The 23457-nt window shown below is 41.8% G+C and overlaps 3 protein-coding genes and 1 non-coding gene across 5 annotated transcripts; 3 read left to right on the top strand and 1 right to left on the bottom strand.

The window, feature by feature from the left end:
- Nucleotides 1-572: 572 nt before the first annotated feature.
- Nucleotides 573-17909, top strand: LOC105386374 (nucleolar complex protein 3 homolog). Its single transcript, XM_048622086.1, has 13 exons — nt 573-727; nt 822-1102; nt 1263-1480; nt 1754-1992; nt 2432-2597; nt 3803-3923; nt 4421-4634; nt 8122-8310; nt 9761-9942; nt 10453-10658; nt 12031-12209; nt 12825-13033; nt 17648-17909. Exons 1-13 carry the CDS (start codon nt 722-724, stop codon nt 17859-17861), a joined length of 2424 nt encoding a protein of 807 aa, XP_048478043.1. The 5' UTR covers nt 573-721; the 3' UTR covers nt 17862-17909.
- On the top strand, nt 5087-5157 carry Trnag-gcc. The gene has a single exon. It is a non-coding gene; the product is annotated as a tRNA-Gly (tRNA).
- Nucleotides 17910-19875: 1966 nt separating the features above from the next.
- LOC105386375 lies at nt 19876-21501 on the bottom strand. 2 transcript variants are annotated; one of them, XM_048622172.1, is made up of 4 exons: nt 21439-21501; nt 21105-21325; nt 20718-20874; nt 19876-20107 (listed from the first exon to the last, which is right to left on the bottom strand). In XM_048622172.1, the coding sequence occupies exons 1-4, from the start codon at nt 21458-21460 to the stop codon at nt 19986-19988; spliced, it is 522 nt and encodes a 173-aa protein (XP_048478129.1). In that variant the 5' UTR covers nt 21461-21501; the 3' UTR covers nt 19876-19985. The 2 variants fall into 2 exon arrangements, with proteins under 2 accessions (XP_048478129.1, XP_048478130.1); XM_048622173.1 differs by having other exon boundaries at nt 20714-20874.
- A 658-nt stretch (nt 21502-22159) lies between these two features.
- LOC105386377 (trafficking protein particle complex subunit 2) lies at nt 22160-23428 on the top strand. Its single transcript, XM_011556916.3, has 3 exons — nt 22160-22379; nt 22543-22692; nt 23150-23428. Exons 1-3 carry the CDS (start codon nt 22290-22292, stop codon nt 23327-23329), a joined length of 420 nt encoding a protein of 139 aa, XP_011555218.3. The 5' UTR covers nt 22160-22289; the 3' UTR covers nt 23330-23428.
- The last annotated feature ends 29 nt before the right edge of the window (nt 23429-23457 follow it).

The raw sequence follows: 23457 nt of genomic DNA on the forward strand, positions 1-23457 counted from the left end.
AATAAATGCATGCATATTACTTTAATTTTACGGAGTACATTGTTTTATTTAATTACCCTTATATTTCAATAATAAAATTTCTCAACTAATAGAATAGTGTTTCTTCAAATAGTTATTTCATATTATTTTTATATTTTAAATGTGAGCTCATTATACGCAGAGTATCATCTGCTCATTAGTGTATTTTTCAAAGTGGTTTTTGTATTCGAAACACTTCATTTAAGATAAAATGCCGCTCAGTATAAAAAAATACATTTGCTAAAAATTGAAAAAAATGCAGGACGTAACGTTGACACTCAAACAAATATTAGGTCGCTCAAATATTATGAAGCTGCTCATTTTGTATTTTAAGTAACTCAAATTAATGTTTGTAAGTTGCTGTTCTGTTGATTTCTCGTCACTCGCAGTCAGTCGCTCACTTAGTAATTCTATAACCCAAATTAATTAATTTTGACACTTAGAACTGTAATTTACAGTCACTCGTTTTATTGCTACCCTTTTGAAAATGATGCGCTCACAAAATACGTTGACATAATGAATGACAGCAGTAGTCTGTGTGTTGTTCACAGACTAAATAGATGTGTCAAAAACGTGTGCGCTGTTGCGTTTGTGGTTATCTTTTTATTATTGTAGCTAATTGAATCAATTTATACTTAAAATAGTGTGAAAACAGCACGCATAAACCTATTTCTAACAAAACGGACAAACACCAACCACCAAAATGGCTGTAAGTACAATTCTTTTACAAATTCCCCTAAACATAACCTCTAAACCCATTGTTTACTAACTTTACTACAACCAAAAACACCATACACTTGCAGAAAAAGGGCAAAGCGAAGATCAGCAAGGTGAAGCGGAACAACCAGACCACGAACAAGATGAAGAAGCAGGGTACATTAAGGCTGCAGAGGCATCGGACTAAGGTCCAGAAGCAGCGGGCTCCGGCGGTTCCCCAGGTGGAGTACAGCAGCGACAGTGACTCGGCGGAGGGCGAGGAGTGGGCGGACATGCTGGACGAGGATGAACAGAAGTACATCATGAGCCGCCTCGCTAAAGACTCGTCATTACTGTCCTCGGTGCCTGATAAAGAAGATGATGCTAAGTAAGTGATTTTCATTTCAAAGTGATTCAAAGTTTGATGATATCTTGTGAATTGGTGATAAGAGAATAAGGAGACACACTTTTAAATATAATTTTTTTGTAATAATGACTAGCATTAATTTTAGAGCCATAAAAAACTAACCTACCAACACCTCCTACAGAGAAACAAAGAAACGCAAGCGCAGCCGAGACAAGCCGAAAAAACCACAGCCAACAGAGCAAGACAGTGGTGCAGACTCCGACAGCTCTGTCTCGGACACCAGCGACATTGAGGAGGCGTATGAGGCGAAGGTGGCCGCACAACCCCCCAAGAAGTTGCGGCCGCTGCTGCCCATTAAAACTAAGGAGGGAGTGGTGGAGAGGGCTGAGGAGTGTGCTGGTAAGGATATTATACATTTAAATCATATCTACAATAGTTTTAAAAATACATACACAGTCAACTAACTACTAAATAACTAGACATGACTGTACAATACAATACAATATAACTTTATTGAAAAACACACAACATAAATAAAATTGTGTTATGTGTAAATATACTGTATTATTGCAAGTAAATTTCATAGAGGATTGATGAATATCATTAACTTGACCATTATAATTTATCATTAACCTATGAAAAGCTCAACATCATCCCATCTACCCTCTCCAGAATCAGAAAGTGAAGAGGAAGAGCTTCCACCGCCATCTCAACCGGGAGAACAACACTCAGAGTCAGACTCTGGTCTAGAAGGCACCGGGGAGGAGGGTGAGGACCCACCCCGAGCTGATGAAGAAGGGGGGGTGATAGGGGCTGTGCAGCTCATGGCAGCAAGGAGAGATACCCTGAACAAGGAGAAGTTGAGGATAGGGTCGCTGTGTTCGTCTTTACTGGAGGCTCCAGAGAAAAAGGTTAGCTTTTTTATAGATTTTTACTATTGGTGAAGGCAACAGAGCCTACCTGAGTTAGGTATCAACTGTTATCTATATGTTTAGTCCAGTGCAGTGCAGTACACCCTGAACAGTTAGAGCTAGACTAGGGTTTGCCATTGTGATCAGAAGATTGGAGGAGGCTTCTTTCGTGTACCTTGGGTACAGCACAGCTTAGTAAAGTAATGATATTGAAAAATGTCCTGTCTGACTTCCTCAGTGACCATCATCCGTGAAATACATACCACCTCCAGATAGAAGCTGTAATTTAAAAACCATTGTAAAGTGACCACAACTGCTCTTACTTCTTCCTCCTCAAAAACCTGTATCCAATCTTTACGAATACCTTATGGATGAGACTGCAAACGTTATATTTTGAACATAATTAATAAGTAACCCCCAACTCTTCTCCCCCTTCCAGCTAAAGAACCTATACCCGATCCTGTACCTCATGGAAGAGTCTCTCAAGGACGGCACTCGCAACCTCGTCTCGGTGCGCAAGCTGGCCGCGTTGTCGGCGCGCGAGGTGTTCAAGGACATCCTGCCCGACTACCAGATACGACACCAGGACTACTCCACTGTCAAACGTGAGTTAATATTACGGACTAGCTGCGAGAGGAATCAGAGCGATGTTGAAAAAGCCTAACAATAATATGAAAGCAGCTCATATAATTTGAATAGCAAAACCGATTACTGGCTAAAGTCTGCGGACTTGTCTATGAGTATGAATACACCTGCCATAATAGAAGTAAGGTCATCTAACGAAAACTATATTAGTATTATAATAATTAAAAAAATTAAAAAACCGACTTCAAAAAACCACTAAAATGTAAGAAATAATTTAAGGTTTACACAAATTCTACTCGTATGAGACAGTACAAATATACCTAAGCAGGAACTGTTCTTTTTTGATGTTGGTGCGGTGACAAAGTAATCTGAAGAAATATGGCACCAACTTCAAAAAAGAACAGTTCCTGCTTAGGTATATTTGTACTGTCTCATACGAGTAGAATTTGTGTAAACCTTAAATTATTTCTTACATTTTAGTGGTTTTTTGAAGTCGGTTTTTTTAATTTTTTTAATTATTATTTTATTTAATAGTTTTTAGTTTATTTGTAATAATTTTCAATCAAAAGTCCTAAGGTGCAAATGATACCAAAAAGTCCTACTAATCAATACGAATCATTCAAGCCTAAACACGAAGTAGTTGCTATATACCGTTGAGGAGTTCCCTTGACTGCCTTCCGTTTCCATCATCAGATCAGCTCAAGCATCATATTTTTTTGTTATAAGAACTATATTTACGTTCTTAATTTCATTAGAATCGGTTAATATGTGCCCAAAATGGAAATTCATACCCTGTTTTTACCCCTTTACCCACCCTTGGGGGTGAGATAAAATTCTGAAAAAAAAAATGGGACCACCTGGGAGCTCAACCCAATACAACAAAAAAAGAATTTTCAAAATCGGTTCATAAACGGCGGAGTAATCGGTGAACATACATAAAAAAAAAGATTAAAAAAAAATGATCCCGACAAATTGAGAACCTCCTCCTTTTTTTGAAGTCGGTTAAAAATAGGTGGTAAACACTTTTACCTTTAAAATTAAAGTAAATAAAAAAATAGGATAGAATATCACTTTTTTAAAGTAAAATTTTACAATAATTGTTCGTTGATTGTCAAGATTATGAGTCTACCACCATTTCACAAAGACTCAGTCACTGAGGAGAAGAGTTATTTGACTGCCGCCAAAACTAACCTATTTATAACCCGACTATTCTTATATATTTCAGTGAAGAAAGACACGCTCGCGCTGTACAAGTACGAGAAGGAGCTACTGGAGTTCTACAAGCGCTTCCTGCAGCGGCTCGAGAAGGCCACCGCGGTGCTGAGGCAGAGGAGGGGTGACCACCGGTCAGTACACTACTAAAGTCTGTTTTTTAATCTCAGATACTAAATTGACATCAACTCATCAACAGTCGATGGTCCCGCCAATAGAATGATTCGTCACTAAATCGCGGGACGATCGACTGTTGATGAACCGTTCCGAATTTGACAATTTAGTATCTGAGATAAAAAAACAGACTTTATTTACTCAGATCATAGAACACCGCGGTCTCGGGTAACGTAGACTTGGTTAATCAATGACTCAGATTGATAAGACAGCGTTCGGAGCGCGTATGATAGCTTTATGACAACCCCGCATTTTCAAAGAGGCCTAAATTATCTTCTGGTGGTAAACTAAAGTGAATCGGAACTGTAGGTACTTAGGTAATAGTATGAGAAAATAAAATTATAAATGAGCGTTAAATCGGGGCTGTTTTTGGCTCGAGTTACATATGTCTATACCTACGCTCTTAACATGATTTGATGTTCTTTGCTTTAATGTATTTTACCTTTCCCTCCTCCAGAAAGATCGACCCATCCGCCACGTCCCTAGCCCATGTGGCGCTAAGCTGCATGTGTGATATGCTCACGGCTAAACCAAACTTCAACTACGCTCTCAACATAGCGCAGAGTGTAGTCCCGCTACTGGGCTGTCGCGACCCGGTGGCAAGGAAGACAGTGAATGATGGACTTGTGGAGCTACTGAAGGAGGATAAGAAAGGAGATATCACTCTTGTTGTAAGTGGAAAAACGACTTAATTTAAATTTGGTGTTATTGTAATGTAATGCTGTCAATTCTGCCAATGTCAAGTGTTGGAGTAGCGTAGGCATGTACCTCTATGCACTCAACATAGTGCAGAGTGTAGTCCCGCTACTGGGCTGTCGAGACCCGGTGGCCAGGAAAACAGTGAATGATGGACTTGTGGAGCTATTGAAGGAGGATAAGAAAGGAGATATCACTCTTGTTGTAAGTGGAATAACGATAGTGTTGTTTGTAATGTTTTGTCTCTGTGTCAAACGTTATGGCAGAGTCGACCACTGACTTGACATATTGTAGTACTAGCACAGTTGAGTACCTAATAGGTCTGTTTATTTGTCATATTTTATTTGTACAACTGCGGATCTATGAAGCTCCATTGTATTTAGGTCAATAACTAGATTTGAAGCTACATTTCGACCTCATTACAGAAGCATCGGTGGTTCAGTGGTAGAATGCTCGCCTGCCACGCGGGCGGCCCGGGTTCGATTCCCGGCCGATGCAATTCTTTTTTATGTTATATTATTCTATAACTGTATGTGTTGTATATTTTTATAGCCTTTTATGTTTTATTTAGACAGATTTTCCATAGAAAAAAAATAGTTATCTTTGTCTAAATTTAATTAGGGCAAAACACCCAGTAACTGACCACCTTAAGGGAGTTGTTCCAGTAATTTGTCTGTAGCGGGCTCAATTCTTATCGCTTATTAAATCCGATTTTTGTTTTAAAAACTAGAATAACAGACCTACATTCCTGAGTAAATAGCAAACATGTAGAAATTACTCATTTTTTTATATATTTTTGCAAACAAAAAGAAGTGATTTTCCCAGTAACTGACCACTAAAATCTAGTTACTGACCACACTCGATGCCAGTAACTGACCACCAATTTAAAATGGTTTAAAAATGGAATTATCATTAAATCTTATCATTATTTATTTATTTGATTACTTCATGTAATAGTACCGATCCTCTGGTCTCTTTTAATGTGTGACACATCACTTTTGCTCTAGGTTTCTTAACTGAAAAGTGCATTAAATTAATTCATCAGCTTAATGCATAATTCAAATGATATTATATCCTAATAATCAACCATTTATTTATTAAAAACACAAGTTTATGCATTTTTGTTAAATACTAAAAACAAAGAAGTAAACACACATGCACATAGTGAGCACGCATTTTAAATTTACAGCTTTCAGGGATATTAAGAGGCCCCAATGTAGTACCTTCAGATAAGTCATAGAAAGGGCGATTTTGTTTGTCCGGAACAAGCCAGGATCAGTGGGACAGGCCCATGAAGCATTCTTGGTGAAAAAAACGAGCATTTTCTTAAATATAAAGTAGCGAATCCAAGCGCTAAAGCGGGTCTTTTCCATATTCGGTATCAAATGATGACGAGGAGGAATCGTGGCGGATTGTATTGTCGACCTGGGAAAATATAAATTCCCCGCCGGAAAGGTACCCGCCGGTCCTTTCAGGGATGTAGGACCAGAGACAGATGGTTTTCATTATTGCTGAAACCCCACCCAGAGACTTTCAATGCGGCTAAAAGAGTCATTGAGGCTAGCCATTGTAATTATGACTGAATCAGATATTGGGGGTTAGTTTTTCAGGATACAAAGATGGATGCCTTGACGAACGGGATTTCAATGACTTTGTTGACTATTCAACTGGAATATTTATGATGCTGTTGAAACGTGCTTTCGTAGGTAAGTATTTTGCCAAAGACATGAGTAGTCATATCTGCAAGGGGGACAGGGAATCTTTGCCTCGTTGAAGAGGCGTCACTGAAGCAGAACATCGCTGTACTTTCTGCATTTTCCGCTGCTGGTCTAATGTGTCCGCCAATGATGCTATAACGTTGCCAGTGGATTCCGGATAGTTGTGGTATCGGTTCCAAATGGCTGGGGTGTTGGTCGTGGTAACAACTTATAGAAGAATGCCCCATTTCTTGTGTGCCAATTTTACCGTTCTGTTTGAAATCCGTTGGCCGTTCATAATGCCATTGAAGGGCGTGTTGGTGCACCAGCTGAGGGTGCTAGCATTGTAGTGATGCTTTCTTTTTCCTATTTTTCTAAAAGTGGCTCTGCCTGTCTTTGGACAAATGTGTCGGCGCGTTTCGTCGGTAACGTATATTCGGGTTGGGTCATTATTAGCGTTATTGAGGTCTTGTTCGCCTAGTGATTTTGTGCTTTGGGGAAACAATTTCATCTGGTTCACAAGAGCTGGCATTGGTTAGGTATGCCTTCAGCTGTTCTGAAGATAGCATTTGAGTATCTTTTCATAGAGTGAGATGGTGAAAGCCATTTGTCTCCTGGTCTTGCATTCTTGAAGGGGCTGCTCCAAGGATTATCTTTAAGGAAAAATGGTGACATCTGTCTTTATCCTGGAGAATCCACATTATCCTAGGCTGATAGTATGCTCCACTAGCGTTTTTATCTTCATCATCAGCTAATACCGATTCTGGAACAAACTTGGACTATGTGTTTGAATTCCTTTTCTTTTAAAAGGTGCTTGCATGTCACCCTGAATTGTTTTGGAATGTCTTGTTGATCCTAGTTTGTCTCAGACAAGTGAAATTGCCTTTTCTATACTTTTTTTGCTATCTTGGCGCTTCTTCATCTCGCTGAAAGCTGTAAAAATATGTCATATATAATAATACCAGTAACTGACCACCAATTTACCCAATAACTGACCACCTATGTCAGTAAATGGAAGGAGTAAAGATAGAATGCTCATATTTTGACACAAGAAAATGGCACATATGAGCTATAATATTACGTACTTATTTTGCCTAAATTCAGCTTCAAGCAAAAATCCCAATAACCGACATAGGTGGTCAGTTATTGGAAAATCGCTGTTTTGTCGTCCAGTAACTGTCAACCCCATTAAATACAATCAAACGGGAAATAACAAGCTGAATCTTATCAAAAACGTAATCTTTATAATTAAATCTATATGGTATAATTTTTTCTTTTATTGATTTCAATATTTTTCATGGTAAAATTTACGATTAAAAAATTCACTTACCTTAACAAATACGTTAGTCACAACTGCAATTTACTCGGTTCGCGCGCCAACTGAACTTTTTCGATCGCTCACTATCCATCTGTTGGCGGCTGGCAAAATCTTTTGTATGAGTAATGCTCTCAATGAACCACAAAATAGACTGGATGTTCACTAGATGGCCCTGCTTGGCTACATTTCTTATTTTTTGGAGTTGAAGAGGAAGGTGGTCAGTTACTGGCACATGGTCAGTTACTGGGTGTTTTGCCCTACAAACATTTAGACAAAGACAGTAATAGCAGTTACCTACCATTCATCAGATTATTGAAAATACAAGAGCAATATTATAAAACTAATTTAAATTATGAAAATGGTAATAAAAACAACACCATAAGCCTTTATGCAGTCCATAACTCTTTACAAAAACCCCCAATAACCCCCACTCCTCTCCCATTCCAGATAGTCCGCCTCATAAACCAGCTAGTCAAAAAACGGGGGGAGCGCCTCCCCCCCTCCGCGCTGGACTGTCTGCTGGCGCTCCGCATCCGCGACGTGGACCTGGATGAACAGGCCACGCTCAAGGCCAAGCAGGCGCTCGACAATAAGAAGAAGAAGAGGATTATTAACCTGTCTAAGAAGGAGAAGAAGGTGCGTGGTTGCGATTTATATTGCTTGTTGTCGCGTCGTGTCGCTTTTTGCCGCGCCTATGTCGCTTTTTGTTGCGTTCTTTCTTTCTAGAAGTTTTGAATTCGGACGATTTTTGTCGCATCGTGTCGCTGTTTGTCGCGTCGTGTCGCTTTTTGTCGCGTTCTTTCTTTATAGTAGTGTCGTATTCTGTCGCGTCGTGTCGCTATCTGTAGCGTCGCTTTTGTCGTTCTGTCGCGTCGTGTCGCTTTTTATCGCGACGTGTCGCTTATTGTCGCGTCGTGTCGCGTGGTGTCGTATCCTGTCGCGTCGCCTTTTGTCGCTATCTCTCGCGTCGTGTCGCCTCCGCGCTGGACTGTCTGCTGGCGCTCCGCATCCGCGACGTGGACCTGGATGAACAGGCCACGCTCAAGGCCAAGCAGGCAACAGACAACAGGAAGAAGAAGCGGATAATTAACCTGTCTAAGAAGGAGAAGAAGGTACGTGGTTGGAGGTTTTTGTCGCTTATTCTCGCGTCGTGTCGCTTTTTGTCGCGTTCTTTCTGTCTAGGCGTGTTTTATTCTGTCGCGTCGTGTCGCTTTTTATCGCGACGTGTCGCTTGTTGTCGCGTTCTTTCTAATCGCGTCGCTTGGTATCGCATCGTGTCCCTTTTTGTCGCTTGTTGTCGCGTTCTTTCTAATCGTGTCGCTTGGTGTCGCGTCATGTTGCTTCGTTTCGCGTCGCTTTTTGTCGCGTCGTGTCTCTTTCTGTTGCGTCGTGTCTCTTTGTGTCGCCTCCTGTCGCGTGGCTAGTGCCGCACAAGAAGAAGAAGCGGATTATTAACCTGTCCAAGAAGGAGGAGAAGGTATGTGGTTGGGAGTTTCTGTCGCGTCGTGTCGTTTTTTGACGCTCTCTTTCTAGTCGTGTCGCTTCGCGTCGGTTTTTGTCGAGTTGTGTCGCTTTATGTCGCGTTCTAGTCGTGTTGTAGAAGAAGGTAGGAGGTTATTGTAGGTAGAGAGAGATTTGTCTCTGGTGTCTGCAAGGCATCTTTATCGATGTAGATAATCGTCACGATATAGCAATTGGTGTTAAATATCAGGATTGCATTGGTAAGTCGTGGATTTTATATAACTAGGATACCGTGCAGCGGGGACAAAAGCGAATATTTTCTCCATTTCACTTTTCACATAGCCTAGGCTTTTAACTGTGAAACTAGATACGTTTTTGTAGGCCTTCAGCAAGCATGCTTCTAATGAACCAATTAAGTACACCTAAACGGCCAGCACAGGGCGCAAGACATGACTAAAGTTCTCCGTCGTGCTCGTTATTGAGGCTGCGCGATGTAAGTGAGCGCGATGCAAAACTTTTGTCACGTCTAAATTGTGCCCCGTGCTAGCCTTTAAGATATTCAAAACTCAATGTGTTAGCTTAAAATTTAAAACTAACTTCATTTACTCCATTTACTTATCCACAGCGAGCCAAGAAGCTAAAGGAAGTGGAGCAAGAGTTGCTCGAGACTGAAGCTCAGGAGAATGACCTCGCGCGCAAGAAACAGATGACGGAAGTGACGCAAATAGTATTCCACATCTACTTCCGTATTCTGAAGAACTCTCCCAATTCCAAGCTGTTGTCTGCCGTGCTGACTGGGCTGGCCAGGTTAGTCAAATTCTGTGATTAATAAATAACGATGCAAAAATTATTATAAAGTGAAAAGGGGTGATACAAAATGTTAATGTAAAATTACACTACATCTGTTGCGATGCACAAGACATGAGAATTATAAAATCTACTCATTAAATCATAAAATCGGTTAGCCTATTGGTTTTATAGCAGACATGGCCGTTCCACTGATAATTCAACTTATAAAGGCTTACTACCAATCTAGCTAGCAGCTTTTAAGTTCTGTGTTGGTAACCTTAGCTAACTGTTTATTTCCTAATTTCTGAAGCCCCAAAGAAAGAGAGAAACCCAAACGCAGACCAAATTTCTATCATAATTGATGATGATGATGATGATTGGTCCGACCGATTTCGGCCATGGCGACCACTTCGACCCCTAGTTCTGTTGGCGCGCGTGCGCCCTAAGATGACTTATATAGCCTATCTTTGCGGCGAACCCCCTCGCATCATAATTATTTACCAAACCAACCATTTTTCCCTCCCCCAGATTCACCCACGTCATAAACCTGGACTTCTACTCCGAACTCGTCTCTATCCTGACCCGGCTCATGTCGTCAGAGCTGCTGACGCTGCGCATGCGTGTTCAATGCGTGCGCTGCGCCCTCGCGCTGCTGGGCGGGGCGGCGCGCGCTGTCAGTGTGGACCCCGCCGGGTTGTGTGCTGCTCTTTATCAGCAGATGATGGAGGCTGCAGGTAACTAGTAGCCAGCTAGCCAGTAGGACCTTATAGCGAGTCGATAAGTAACTAACACGACCTATGAGTAGTGTTGCCCAAATGCAAGAACAAGACGAGACTTAGCCAGTCTTGGTCTTGGTCTTGCGCCAATACACCTGGTCTTGGTCTTGGTCTTGGTCTTGCGCCAATACACCTGGTCTTGGTCTTGGTCTTGGTCTTGCGCTCCCAGTCTTGGTCTTGGTCTTGGTCTTGCAGCAAGAGTCTTGCAAGTCTTGCAATTACCTATTAGTCTATTACTATTTATTAAAGTTTACTTTTTGATTTTAATAGATATTTTTTTATTCGCTATGTTTATGGTATTAGTCGTAATGCGCATAGGTCCAGTTTTTCATTTTCTTTGATACAGTTTTTTGCATCTCATAGAATTCCTAAGCGTACTTACCTATACACCGAACTGTTACACCTAACTACTCAGTGAAATAGCGCTAAGTCCTAGCTGCAAGACGCAAGAGTCTTGCAGGCTATGTCTTGTTCTTGCTCAAGTCTTGCACGGTCAGTCTTGGTCTTGGTCTTGCTAAAAATACGCGGTCTTGTTCTTGATCTTGGTCTTGCAAAAACGCAAGAACAAGACCAAGACTGCAAGACCAAGACTGAATTTGGGCAACACTACCTATGAGACCCTATCAGCGATATTTAGGCCAACATTCGAAACATTTCATCATCGCTTCATATTCACAAATGACCGCTTACGTTCTAAAACGCTTCATTCTTAATAATCACGTGTACCTACATATAAAACATGTAAAAACTCTTAATACCGCGATGTAGAAACCTGTGCCAGCGCCATCTAGTTTCACTCACTGTAACTACACTACACTCGTGTGACTGCGCCCTCGCGCTGCTGGGCGGGCGGCGCGCGCTGTCAGTGTGGACCCCGCCGGCCTGTGCGCCGCTCTGTACCAGCAGATAATGGAGGCTGCCGGTGAGATATGGCATATGGGATAGTGTGGACGATAAGCTAATATTATGATGAGCCCTTCAGATTGATAATACGGATTAAATTTTGCGGTCCTTTCACAAGTCTCATCACGCCTCTTGTTCTTAACGAATTGTCATTTTATTTCACGCACACATAAACAACACAAATTGACGATATGCATGAGCAATTTTAGCCGGAAGTGCGCACATCAAGGTATTGACGTTATAGCCGAATTGCAAATTGCATTGTAACTTACTATCGCACACTCAACGCCCTCAGTTGAAGAAACTGTATGAAAATGTCGGACAGACTTATGTAACAGCTGCTATTTTAATATTGTCTTATATTCGTGTGTTTTTATGTCTAACCTTTGTCGCTCCATACTTACTCTACATTTCCCCCCCCCCCCAGGCACCTCCGACCCGGACACCTCCCGCGCTCTCCTGGAATCCCTCTCCCTCGTGACCGCTCGCGCGCGCTCCGTGTCGGCGCCCGCGCTGGCGGCTCTGAGCAAGCGCGCCGCCGCCGCCGCCCTGCACTCGCCGCCGCATCAGACGCTGGCGGGGATGGTGCAGCTGCATGCGCTTATGGTGAGTCAAGTATATTGCCGTGGGCATTACGGGATTCTATCGTCTCCTTGGAGGTCAAACTAGTCTATCCCACAATTTTTTTGAGGCTTATTGTCCAGGTTATCTATAGGTTAATCCAGAAGCACGAAGCGCAATAACAACGGCACTAAAGTCCTCCTTGGCTTGCTCCTCTCGTCGCTCTCGCTAGTGGGGCTCCGCGCCCGCGTGGCCGGGCTACTGCAGCTACACGTGCTTATGGTAAGTGTCTACAGAAAACGCAAAAATCTGCGACTATTTTAGAAGTTTTCTCATACAAATGCTTAATTACTGCCGCAGATTTTTGCACCGCAGCAGTTTTGGGTACAAGCCCACAAGGCATGTTTAACCATAGACGTGGTTATGGGTCCACTCGTCAGACAGACGTACTATACAGGGGTTGTAAAAGTGGTATACTAAGCCGAAAGGGGTTGACTGAAGTGAAAGGTGGTCTTGTGACCAACAAAGCTTCTATGGAGAACTAAATTATTATTTTTTACCGATGACCCCCTGAGTCTTTGACGTCCTTGAGATTCATGTTCAGGCCAAAATAAATATCAGTTGTAGCAATAAACTAACAATGACTCCTCCAATCCACAGCAAAACAAAGCGGTCTCCTCGCTGCTCGACACATCAGAATCCACCGGGTCCGGCCGCTACGACCCGTACATACCGTCGCCAGAACACTGCAACGCGCACGCCGCCATCTTGTACGAGCTTACAGCTTTAAGCAGACACTTCCACCCCACCGTCAGGGAGGTGGCGGCGGGCGTGCTGAAGGGGGAGGCGAAAAGTGGATTGGATAAACTGTGAGTAGTTTATGGGTGGTTTTGGTTAATGTTGTAAGGGTGAATATAAAGAAACAGTAGGGAAATGGCGATTGGTAGACGTGGTCTTGTGTCATGTCGATGTTTTGTCACAATGTATGCTCGACGGTTATAAGTATAAGCCATCCGGGAAAAAAACAATATAAAATAGCGTGATAGGAGTCGTCCGATATTTACAGATTATTACATACAACTACTCTTGGAGGACATCATGAAGACCATAGACTGGAGTGACAGAGGTCTCAATATAAACGGTGCTCGCATGTCACACCTGCGTTTTGCTGATGATCTGATCATCCTAGCTGAGAACGTCACAGATCTCCAATGCATGCTCGTAGAACTGCACGAAGCATCCCTGAAGGTTGGACTAAGGATGAACATGTCCAAGACTAAGATCATGACCAATCTTCCTGCAAACGTGCAGCCTAACATAATTGTAGGTAACTGCCACATCGAGGCAGTGGATGAGTACGTCTATCTTGGACATAGTTTATCCTTTGGACAAAGTTCTCAGGTAAAGGAGATCGCTAGACGAATTCAGCTGGGATGGGCTGCCTTCAGTAAACTTGAAGACGTCCTTAAGTCCCAAATCCCTCAATGCCTGAAGACTAAGGTGTTCAATCAGTGTGTTCTGCCTATCCTCACTTACGGAGCCGAAACATGTTGTTGTCGTCCTAAGGTACCCCAGTGGTACAGAGGGCCTTCACGAGAGTGCGCCACGCCGTCCTGTCCTCAGCAACCGCTCTGGCCTCCGTCCAGCTCAGGCCTTGCGCTCGCAGCTCGCCGTCCACTGTGCGCCGCCATGTGTGCACGGGGCGACCGCGTCTCCGATGGCCTCCTAGCGGTTTCCACTCGAAAGCGATGCTTGCCATGTTATCGGCTCCCCTTCTTATAGTGTGACCGATCCATCTCCATTTTCGCAATGCGATTTCTTGCTCTATGGGCGACTGTTTGCACACTTTCCACAGGTCAGCGTTGCGGATTGTGTTCGGCCAGAAGATGCGGAGGATCGACCTCAGGGATTTGTTGACGAACACTTGTATTTGGTTCATCAATCCCTTAGTCACTCTCCACGTTTCACAACCGAACAGCAGAACCGACTTCACCACGGAGTTGAAGAGGGAGATTTTCACGCGACGCTTGAGTACGTTGGAGTCCCACACCGATCTTAATTGTGCGAAGGCAGCTTTCGCCTTATTTATTCTAGCTGCGACATCTTCGTCTGCCCCACCCTGGCTTGTGATCGTGCTGCCAAGGTACACAAAGCGAGGGACAGACTGCAGGCTCTCGTTATCCAGTACAAGTGGATCGGTCTCGGTCGGGTTTACGCGCATGTCCACAGTTTTTTGTCGGTTGATTCGCAAGCCCATCTGGCCAGCAGCAGTTTGTAGTTTCTCTAGCTTTCCTTCCAACTGGGCTAGTGTTGGCGATATCAACACTATGTCATCCGCGTAATCGAGGTCCTCCAGAACACTTGCTCCCCAACTGATTCCTTGGACATTGGTGGTCACATCCCGCATAACATCATCCAGCACAATTATAAACAGTAGTGGAGAAAGAAGGCAACCCTGTTTTACGCCAGCGGTAATATTTATAGGTGCGCCAAGCTCTTTATCGTGGATAACCCTACAAGTGCTACCCTCGTATAGCGACTGGATTATCCTGACTATGGCGCTCGGTATTCCTCTGCGGTACAGGCTGGACCACAGCGCGCTCCACTTCACGGTGTCGAAGGCTTTCTCAAAATCTACGAACGCGAGATAAAGTTCGGATTGCCATTCGACACACTGTTCTATCAGGATGCGCAGGGTGTTGGTGTGGTCGGCGCAGGAGCGGCCGGGTCGGAATCCGGCTTGCTCTTCTCGAAGAGTGGGTGCTACTTTATTCAGTATGCGGTTGAGCAATAGCTTTGCTAAAACTTTGGCGGCAGACGGGAGTAGAGTTATGCCGCGCCAGTTATCGCACTGAGATAGATCCCCTTTTTTAGGGACTTTCACTAGAAGGCCTTGCTTCCACTCGGCAGGCACCAGTCCAGTTTCCCAAATTCGGGTAAGAAGGGGATAAAGTAAGGTGGCAGTTGTTGGGGCGTCAGCTTTTAGCATGTCCACATGGATATTATCTATACCAGGAGCTTTACCGTTCTTCAGCTGTTTAACTGCAGTGACTATTTCAGCAAAGCTAGGCGGAGTCGTCTCAATATCCAGCAGTTTGTCGCTTCCACTGACATCTCCAGTAGGTGTAGGTTCTGCTTGGGTGCGGTCCAACACTGCTTTGAAGTGCTCCGTCCATCGCCCCAATTGCTCTTCAGATGTGCATAGGAGTCTGCCATTACTGTCCTTAAGCGGCCTTTTTGACTTACGGGTGCCTTGTCCGTTGATGCGTTTTGTAATTTCGTACAGTTCTCGCATGTCCTTCCGATTTGCAGCAGAGTTCGCACGGTCGGCTAGTTCATCGACTGCTCTTCTACGGTCGCGTCGTGCCAGCTTCCGTATGGTCGAACGGAGTGTTCGGTAACGTTCCTGCAGCTCTGTAGAACATGCTCCAGGACGGGACAACATCTCGGCTTTTGTGAGCTGTCTGCTTTCGATGGCTTGCCACAGTTCTGCAGACATCCACTCTTCTCTCCTCCGATTTGAGTACCCAAGCACTTCCTCGCCAGCTTTTGTGAACGCCGTGCGGATACGACTCCAGGACTCCTCCATCTGTTCGTCTTCGAGTTCTTCCAGTAGCTCAAATTGGTTTCGAAGAGATATCCGAAACTGCTCTCTGTGTACAGGATTTCTCAGTTTTTCTACTTCGAAACGTCTGGAGGCTTTTTCAGACTTGCGACACGGAGTAGCCAGCTTGAGTCGCACCTCGCCCAGAACAAGATGGTGGTCGCTGTCGATGTCAGCTCCTCGGCGGTTACGAACATCCAACAGAGATGATCTCCAGGTGCGGCTGATCGCAATGTGATCAATCTGATTGCGTGTTACACCGTCTGGGGATATCCAGGTGACTTTGTGACACTCCTTGTGTTGGAACAGCGTTCCGCCGATAACAAGACCGTGGTTTGAACATAGCTCACCGAAGAGTTCTCCGTTTTCGTTTATTTCTCCGATGGCTCCGAAAGGGCCCATATAGTGTGTGCGATCAACACAGTTTGAGCCCATTTTCGCGTTGAGGTCGCCCATGACAACGACGATGTCCTGCTTACGCACACATTTCAGAATTGCTTCCAGTAGGTCATAGAACTCTAATTTGGTTTCGCTTGACGCTGCGTTCGTCGGAGCATAACACTGGACTACAGTTACCTTGCGCACCCGTGAGGCAAATCTTGCCAGTATTATCCTTTCAGAAACGGGTTTCCAATCAAGTAGACTGTTCCTCGCACTGCGGCTCAGGAGTAGACCAACTCCATACTCCTTGCTCGCGCCCTCGTCTTCCTTGCCGCTGTAGAGAAGTGTAGTTCCATTGTCTGCAGACTCTTCTCCGAAGCCGTTCCATCTCGTTTCGCTTAAACCTAAGATTTGGATGTTGTAGTCCCTCATAACTTTGACCACTTGTGGTAGTGCTTCAGGGCGTGTCATGGTTCTGACATTCCAACATCCAATCCGTGTCCGTTGTTTCATGCCAAAAGTCGTCGTTAAGGGAGTCCGGTTATCTTCACTTCTCGTTTCAGGTTTCATAATCAATTCATGTTTAAAGGTGTGCAGGTGATTAGCCCACAGCACCCCGATCACGACGATGGGGCTGCCATCTGTGCGTCCGTGCCCGCAGAGCCAGTATGTTTAGGGGGTACCCCAAGGCTTCTGGCAGCCTGAGTGGTTTCATACGGAGTGTCCCTCTCCGGCCTGTTGGTCCGCGGGAACTATTTTATTTCATTCCTACCCTGCTACAGAAGTAGACGGGCGTGCCCCTATCCGCCACCTGGGGACGCGTCTCCTAGGAGTGAGGCTCTCCCGAAGAAACATGGACGCTCACTAAAGCCAACATGCACAAAATAAAAGTCGCACAAAGGGCTATGGAGCGCGCCATGCTCGGCATCTCTCTTGTGGATCGTGTGCCCAATGTCGAAATCCGACGTAAAACTCGTGTGGATGACGTGGGTAGCCGAATCACAAGATTAAAGTGGAGATGGGCAGGACACTTGGTTAGGAGGGACGACGGCAGGTGGACTAGGGCAGTCACAGAGTGGTGGCCAAGAACTGGCAAACGAGGAATAGGCAGACCGCCGGCCCGATGGTCTGATGACATTGTTAAGGTGGCCGGTAGACACTGGACTAGACTCGCACAGGACCGGAAGAGGTGGCGTGATAGGGAAGAGGCTTATACCCAGCAGTGGGCAGATACGGGCTGATAATGATGATGATGACACTAAATATTTAACAAACGAACTCCTTTCAATAATACTATAGGGTAGCGTATAACAATCCAGGGTTAGGGTCCTGCATGGCCAAGCAGATATACGCCCCTTTAATATTTTAACCCTTTTCAAACAGTGGTCGAAATATGGTCGCCATAGTTAGATAAGGTCCAAACCCTATGAGATATTTAAACTTTTCTGTTACAGTTAATGCGTAAATATCACTAAAAATCTCCATTCTTCCATTCCAGAACACCAATCCAAGTGTACAACCAGTACGACGGTTCCCAAATGACGTTCAAACCTGCCGTTCCACCTCCCAAGAAGGTCGCTCCGAAGAGACTGGCCTACACACACACCTGGACGCAACCCTCCTTCAAAGAACATTGTCTAGCGGTTGAAGAAGCTGTCCCGAATACAATCGAGTTCAAAGAAGCTCCAGCTAAGAAGAGAAAGATGCGGTGATGTTGGGTGTAGTTAGGGTTTGGATAAGAATAAAACGTTGACAAGTTATTTGTGTGGGTTTTATTTTGTACTCTTTTCATGGTTAATTTTAGATTATAGCTATTTGTAGTTTAAATGATGTACCTATCATACTTAATAACTTAGCCTATAAATATTAAAATCAGTATTATAGGTACTACTACTATACTTGCATCTTTTAAAACCGTGCATTACAATATCGAAAGTACATAGACAAACGTAGACATGCTTAAAGATATAGATAATAAATCAAAATCGGTAACATTCTAAAATAAATAGAGGGAGGATAGTTTTGTGGTCCATCTGGGGATTTGAGAAAGAGGAGGGTTAATAAATGGATATTGTATTTATTATGTAAGGTAAGTCCCTCAGTTAACGATTACGATTTGGTCAAACATGTTTTTGATTTGAGAACATGTAAACATAGAACGCTAGTTTACATTCCAGCCTTTGCCGCACAGCGCTGATAAATGTCCATAGTTAAGAAAGCGCTTACAAGTAGACCTCACTGAAATTTTTGAGTAAGTGAGAGGCCTCACCTGTCCTTATAAGGACTTTTAATAAGATGACATTTGGAATATAAATTAAACATCATTTTTTTGCTTTGTGTTGCTTGGTCTGACATTATTATTATTTTTTATTTATTTTGAAAATTAAATTATTATTTCTGACATCAATTCTATAAGTACTTATAATGTAAATTTTATGTTATTGTATAACTAAATGAATTGTAGGAATTTTATTGATTTTTGTTTAATTTTATTGTAATTTAATGTCAGCAAAAAATATAAATTTATATAATTCTTAAAAAATGCATGAATAATTATAAAGTGAATTTAATTTAATAATGTCAATTGCATGTTAAAAATTTCTATTGAATAAAGGCTTTATTATTATTATTTTGGTTTCTGAATTATGTCAGCAGCAGTTATTATTATTATTATTATTTTTACAAGTAGACAGCTTTCTTTCTGTATACGGTATTTCACAAACCCGTATTTTATAGTGGACTGCGGCCATCCATTTCACGCTAACTGTGAGCCTCTGCAGCGCTCAATATAACTTAGCCGTATACAGAAACAAAGCTGGAAACTTATCACCGCTTACTTTTTCATGCGTTTCCGCACAGCGCTGATAAATATCCATACTAAAGAAGGCGTTTACATTACATGTTGGCAACTTTCTTTCCGTATACGGCATTTTACTAACCCGCATCGTATATTGCCGCATTCAATGCATAGAACGTCAATATTAATGGACACATTACGCACCTGATCCTGCATTTTCCACTCTAGCTCAGTCTCCACCCGTTGCAGCGCTGAATGTAACTATCCATGGAAAGACAATTCACATGGACACATGTCCCACTCCCAGTTCCTCCCGGTGCCGCCTGCAGCTCGGCCCCCCACTCCCCGCACTCCTCGCCGCCGCCGCCAGCGCGTGCAGCCGCCACGCCACAAGCTGTGGGCTGCTGCAGCGCTGCATATATGTTACTAAGCCGTATATAGAAAGATAACTGGAAACTTTGCCGCTTGGTTTTTCATAATTAGCCGAACCAGCGCTGATAAGCGCGGCCAATCTATAGTTAAGAAAGCGCTTATAAGTTTCCAGTTATTTTTCTGTATACAGCCTTTCGCTAACCCGCATTGCACTACTGCCACAGTCCATTCATTGTGCGCCGCTACAGCGCTGAACATAACTAAACCGTATAGAGAAATAAAGCTGGAAACTAATAAGCGTTTTCTTTTTCATACTTTGCCGAAACAGCTCTAAATAAGCGCGGACAAAATATCCATAGCAAAGTAAGCGCTTATAAGTTTCCAGCTTTCTTTCTGTATACTTACCATATACTATACTTACAGCCATTTGCTAACCCGCATTGTACCTATATTGCCGCATTCCATATAGCCACGACGGCGGTGACCTAGAAAATATTTTTTATGTATTAAGGTAGGTAGTTTTATAATATCTTAATATTTATAGGTACTATTTTAGTTTAGGTTTATTAGTCGAAGATCACATTTTATTCTGTTTTATTTAACAATAAACCTTATAAGTAATTATTTAAAAAAAAAATGTATTGAGCTTGGTATTGAGCTATTCAAACTATTTCAGAGAATCGAGAACTTTTTCAGTGTCCATTACTATTTGAGGAAATTTGGGATCCAAAAGACACAATTTCACAAAGTTGGTAAAATCTGTTGGCATCGTAGACGTGTTTTTATGATCTGCAACAAATAAAATACAGGGTTATTGGTAAGTAGACCGGATCCTTTCAGGAGGTGATAGAAGAAGGCATTTCCAGTCGATTGAACCCTATAATATAATGCATTATCCGAAACTTAACGATTTCTAAGATATTTAAGATTTAAGGTTTTTCTAATTTTTTGCCAAAATTTTATGCTTGAAACCGAAAAAAAAATGACATATTTCAATAACTTTTGTTATTGTTTTGCCTAAGTAACACCTTAATAAACTAATTAAAATAATCAAATGTGCATTATTCGACTTAAATTAGACATAATACCTCAAAATAGTTAAACATTAAAAAAAAAATTCAAAACTTAAAAACAAATAACTACCTAAGTTAAATTAAAAAAGAATGTCATATGAAAATTTTTTGGATCCGGTTTACTTACCAATAACCCTGTATATAATTAATATAGGGCTATAAAGTACCTATTCAGTTATTCATGACGTGACTTTATAGAGCTGACGAGGGGGTCTCTTTCGCCTTTCTATATTCTAACTACTTACCACTTTTGTCCCTATTTTAGGACATTACTTATATTAAGCTGAACTAAGCTCTAGACCTTAGAGTATGTTGTAAGTACCTGCCTTGTTCACTGAGCGCTCGTTTCATGACTTCTTCAATCTTAACAAACCGTAAAGTACTTGGATCATTTAGATTGTGACTCCAAACAGGTAAATATTTACCCAGTTTATCCAGATAAAGTTTTGCATTATTCTTTATATTAAATTTGATTTTCCGTATCTGAAACGTTGGTTAAAATTTGAATATAAACAGTAGTTAAATGAGCTAGTTAATATAAACATATAGGTAGATATACCTTGTTACTAACGCTTTCGTATTTTATATTTAAGTAACTAGTTATATTGTGTATAATAATTTAGAGTAAGAGTAGATAGATGCCTCGTAGGAAGATGTATACTTAAGTAGGTAATAAGACTTTTAATAATTATGATAGTTAAGGTCATGCTTACCCCTTGGGACGGACTGTTAACAACAAGTATTAAAACACCTCTTTTAAAAAAACCCTTAGCTTTTTCCGTCAAATTAATGGATTCTAATACTTTGTCATTGCTTCTTATTAGTAATTGATCAAAATGTACCGTCACATGTATTTCATTGCCATTGCCACTGTATTTTACCCAGCTTCCTCCTCTCCATTGCATTAGTTTATCAATTGGTATCGATAGAAAATCTGGAAATTAATCATAAATAATACTTAACACTTATGTACAAATGTTACATATTTCTATGAAAGTTATCTAAATATACTTAAAAACAATAATAACATTATGCCTTACAACCTACCTTCTTTACACGAATTGGCCATATCAATTAATTTATTTTTTACAGGGAAGCGATACCTATTTGGTACTATAGATTGGCAAGTTTCAGCGGACGAGGTACCCAAGACGACAGCGGGTAGCGGGAGGGGCAGCGGTGAAGGGCAACGCGTGCACTGCATGTCGTGCTACCTCGCCCCCGCCACTTCTTTCACCCCGCAAGGAGGGTCGCCAAGTAACTTGCCACAGTATAGCTTTTCTTTTCCTTCCTTTCCTTCCACTTCCAATTTCCCTTTCCCGCCAATTTTGCTTTGTCTACATTTCTAGAGAGCGTGTGCAGAGTTCGTTGATTAAGTGCTTTTCCATCACCACTATTTACGATTTTATACATCACAGAAAGAAAACATAAAAGGCTGTTTTAAATTGATTTAACAAGTATATAATAATAAGTTTAAACTTTACTGGTTAATCATAAAATTTATTAAGCAAAATTTGTAAACGTGCATTCTTATGTCGTTTAATCTGTCATTCTGTCAATATCGTCCTAGATTGGTGCATTCGGAAACCAAATAATGAGCAGATATTCAAATTTTATTAATGTTAATAACCATTTTCACATTTTAACTTAACATCAACCACTTCCAAAGAAAAAAATATTAAACTTTACCGTGATTTTATTTTTTTTCATGAAAAAATATATATATTTATGTCCATACCAATAATAATACAAACATTTTGATATTTTTTTCTGAACAGCTCGTGTTTTGATGATGGTGATGGTGGTTTATTTTAGTGAAATAAAACTTTTAATTAAATATTAAAATCACAAAGCATTTGGCCCAGAATCTAGACTATACTTAAAAACAACCCGTGAAGATGGCCGGGACATACTACTTCGTCATTGTGGGCCACTCCGATAATCCCATATTCGAACTCGATTTTATTCCAGTTACCAAAGAAGTAAAGGTAAACCGCCCTAGTTACTGCCAAATTCTATCGTGAATCTTCCTAATCTATCGTTAATACCGTCATTATGGATCGGGACCTTCACCTGTAGATATATTAACTCAAAACTTAATTCTAAATCCACTACTCCACCCATTTTTGTCTTACCACCTTTTCCTTACAGAAAGAGGACAACAGACACCTGAATCAGTTTATCGCTCATGCTGCACTGGACCTGGTGGACGAGCACATGTGGAAGGTCACCAACATGTACCTCAAGTCTGTGGACAAGTTCAACCAGTGGTTTGTGTCCGCCTTCGTCACTGCCAGCCAGGTAAGCATTCTTGAGTCTGCTAAGTCTCCTTGTTGGCCTTTGCTCTCATAGGTAGCTGTAGCCCTAGACTCCAACAGAGTACACAAGCTTAGGTAAAATCCATGAGTATCTTACATTTAAAAGAGCTAATTGAATGGAAAGTTTAAAAAAATTGGCATGGAATAGAATGATAGATGACATGGAATAGTGTGATATTTTAAGTATGTTGTAGTTTTAAGCTGAGACATCATAATTTTTAACAATCATGTTGAGAGCAATATCTGTGGAGGCCTGTCTACTGTTTAGTTCCATGTTAGTTATGTAAATATTGAGAGCATTTCTGCTGATTAACAGTTTGCCAAACTATACCATCAAATCAATCAAAAGTTTCAGTTATTTGAACCACATCAAATGTAATTCTATTCATCTTGTTGGTCTGAGTATCTTTAGTGTTCAAATTATTATCTGCTTTTTCCAGATGAGGTTCATAATGGTCCACGACTCAAGGAATGAGGACGGCATCAAGGGATTCTTCACGGATGTCTATGAAGCCTACATCAAACTCATGCTAAATCCATTCTACAAGGAGGATACCCAAATAACATCTCCGGCGTTTGAGAAAAAAGTACAGTTCTATGGAAAGAAATATCTAACATAAGTGGTGTTATTGTAATAGTTTGATAGTATGGATGGGGAGTGGTTTGGAATGTGTAAATAATTGTATTATGTAAGTAAATAATAAAGCCTATTTATAATATTTGTTTGTATATTCAAATCAGAACAAAC

Source organism: Plutella xylostella, chromosome 7, assembly GCF_932276165.1.
Source record: "Plutella xylostella chromosome 7, ilPluXylo3.1, whole genome shotgun sequence".
NCBI classification, from domain to species: Eukaryota; Metazoa; Arthropoda; class Insecta; order Lepidoptera; family Plutellidae; genus Plutella; species Plutella xylostella.

Coding starts and splice junctions, on each gene's coding strand:
- LOC105386374 (XM_048622086.1), top strand. Junction 10,659..12,030: donor GCAGATGATGGAGGCTGCAG/GTAACTAGTAGC, acceptor CCCCCCCCCCAG/GCACCTCCGACCCGGACACC. Junction 12,210..12,824: donor TGCAGCTGCATGCGCTTATG/GTGAGTCAAGTA, acceptor TCCAATCCACAG/CAAAACAAAGCGGTCTCCTC.
- LOC105386375 (XM_048622172.1), bottom strand. CDS start 21,460: ATGGCCAATTCGTGTAAAGAAG. Junction 20,875..21,104: donor TTAACAGTCCGTCCCAAGGG/GTAAGCATGACC, acceptor CCAACGTTTCAG/ATACGGAAAATCAAATTTAA. Junction 20,108..20,717: donor ACGAGCGCTCAGTGAACAAG/GCAGGTACTTAC, acceptor TATTTGTTGCAG/ATCATAAAAACACGTCTACG.
- LOC105386377 (XM_011556916.3), top strand. CDS start 22,290: ATGGCCGGGACATACTACTTCGTCATTGTGGGCCACTCCGATAATCCC. Junction 22,380..22,542: donor CAGTTACCAAAGAAGTAAAG/GTAAACCGCCCT, acceptor TTTTCCTTACAG/AAAGAGGACAACAGACACCT. Junction 22,693..23,149: donor CCTTCGTCACTGCCAGCCAG/GTAAGCATTCTT, acceptor TGCTTTTTCCAG/ATGAGGTTCATAATGGTCCA.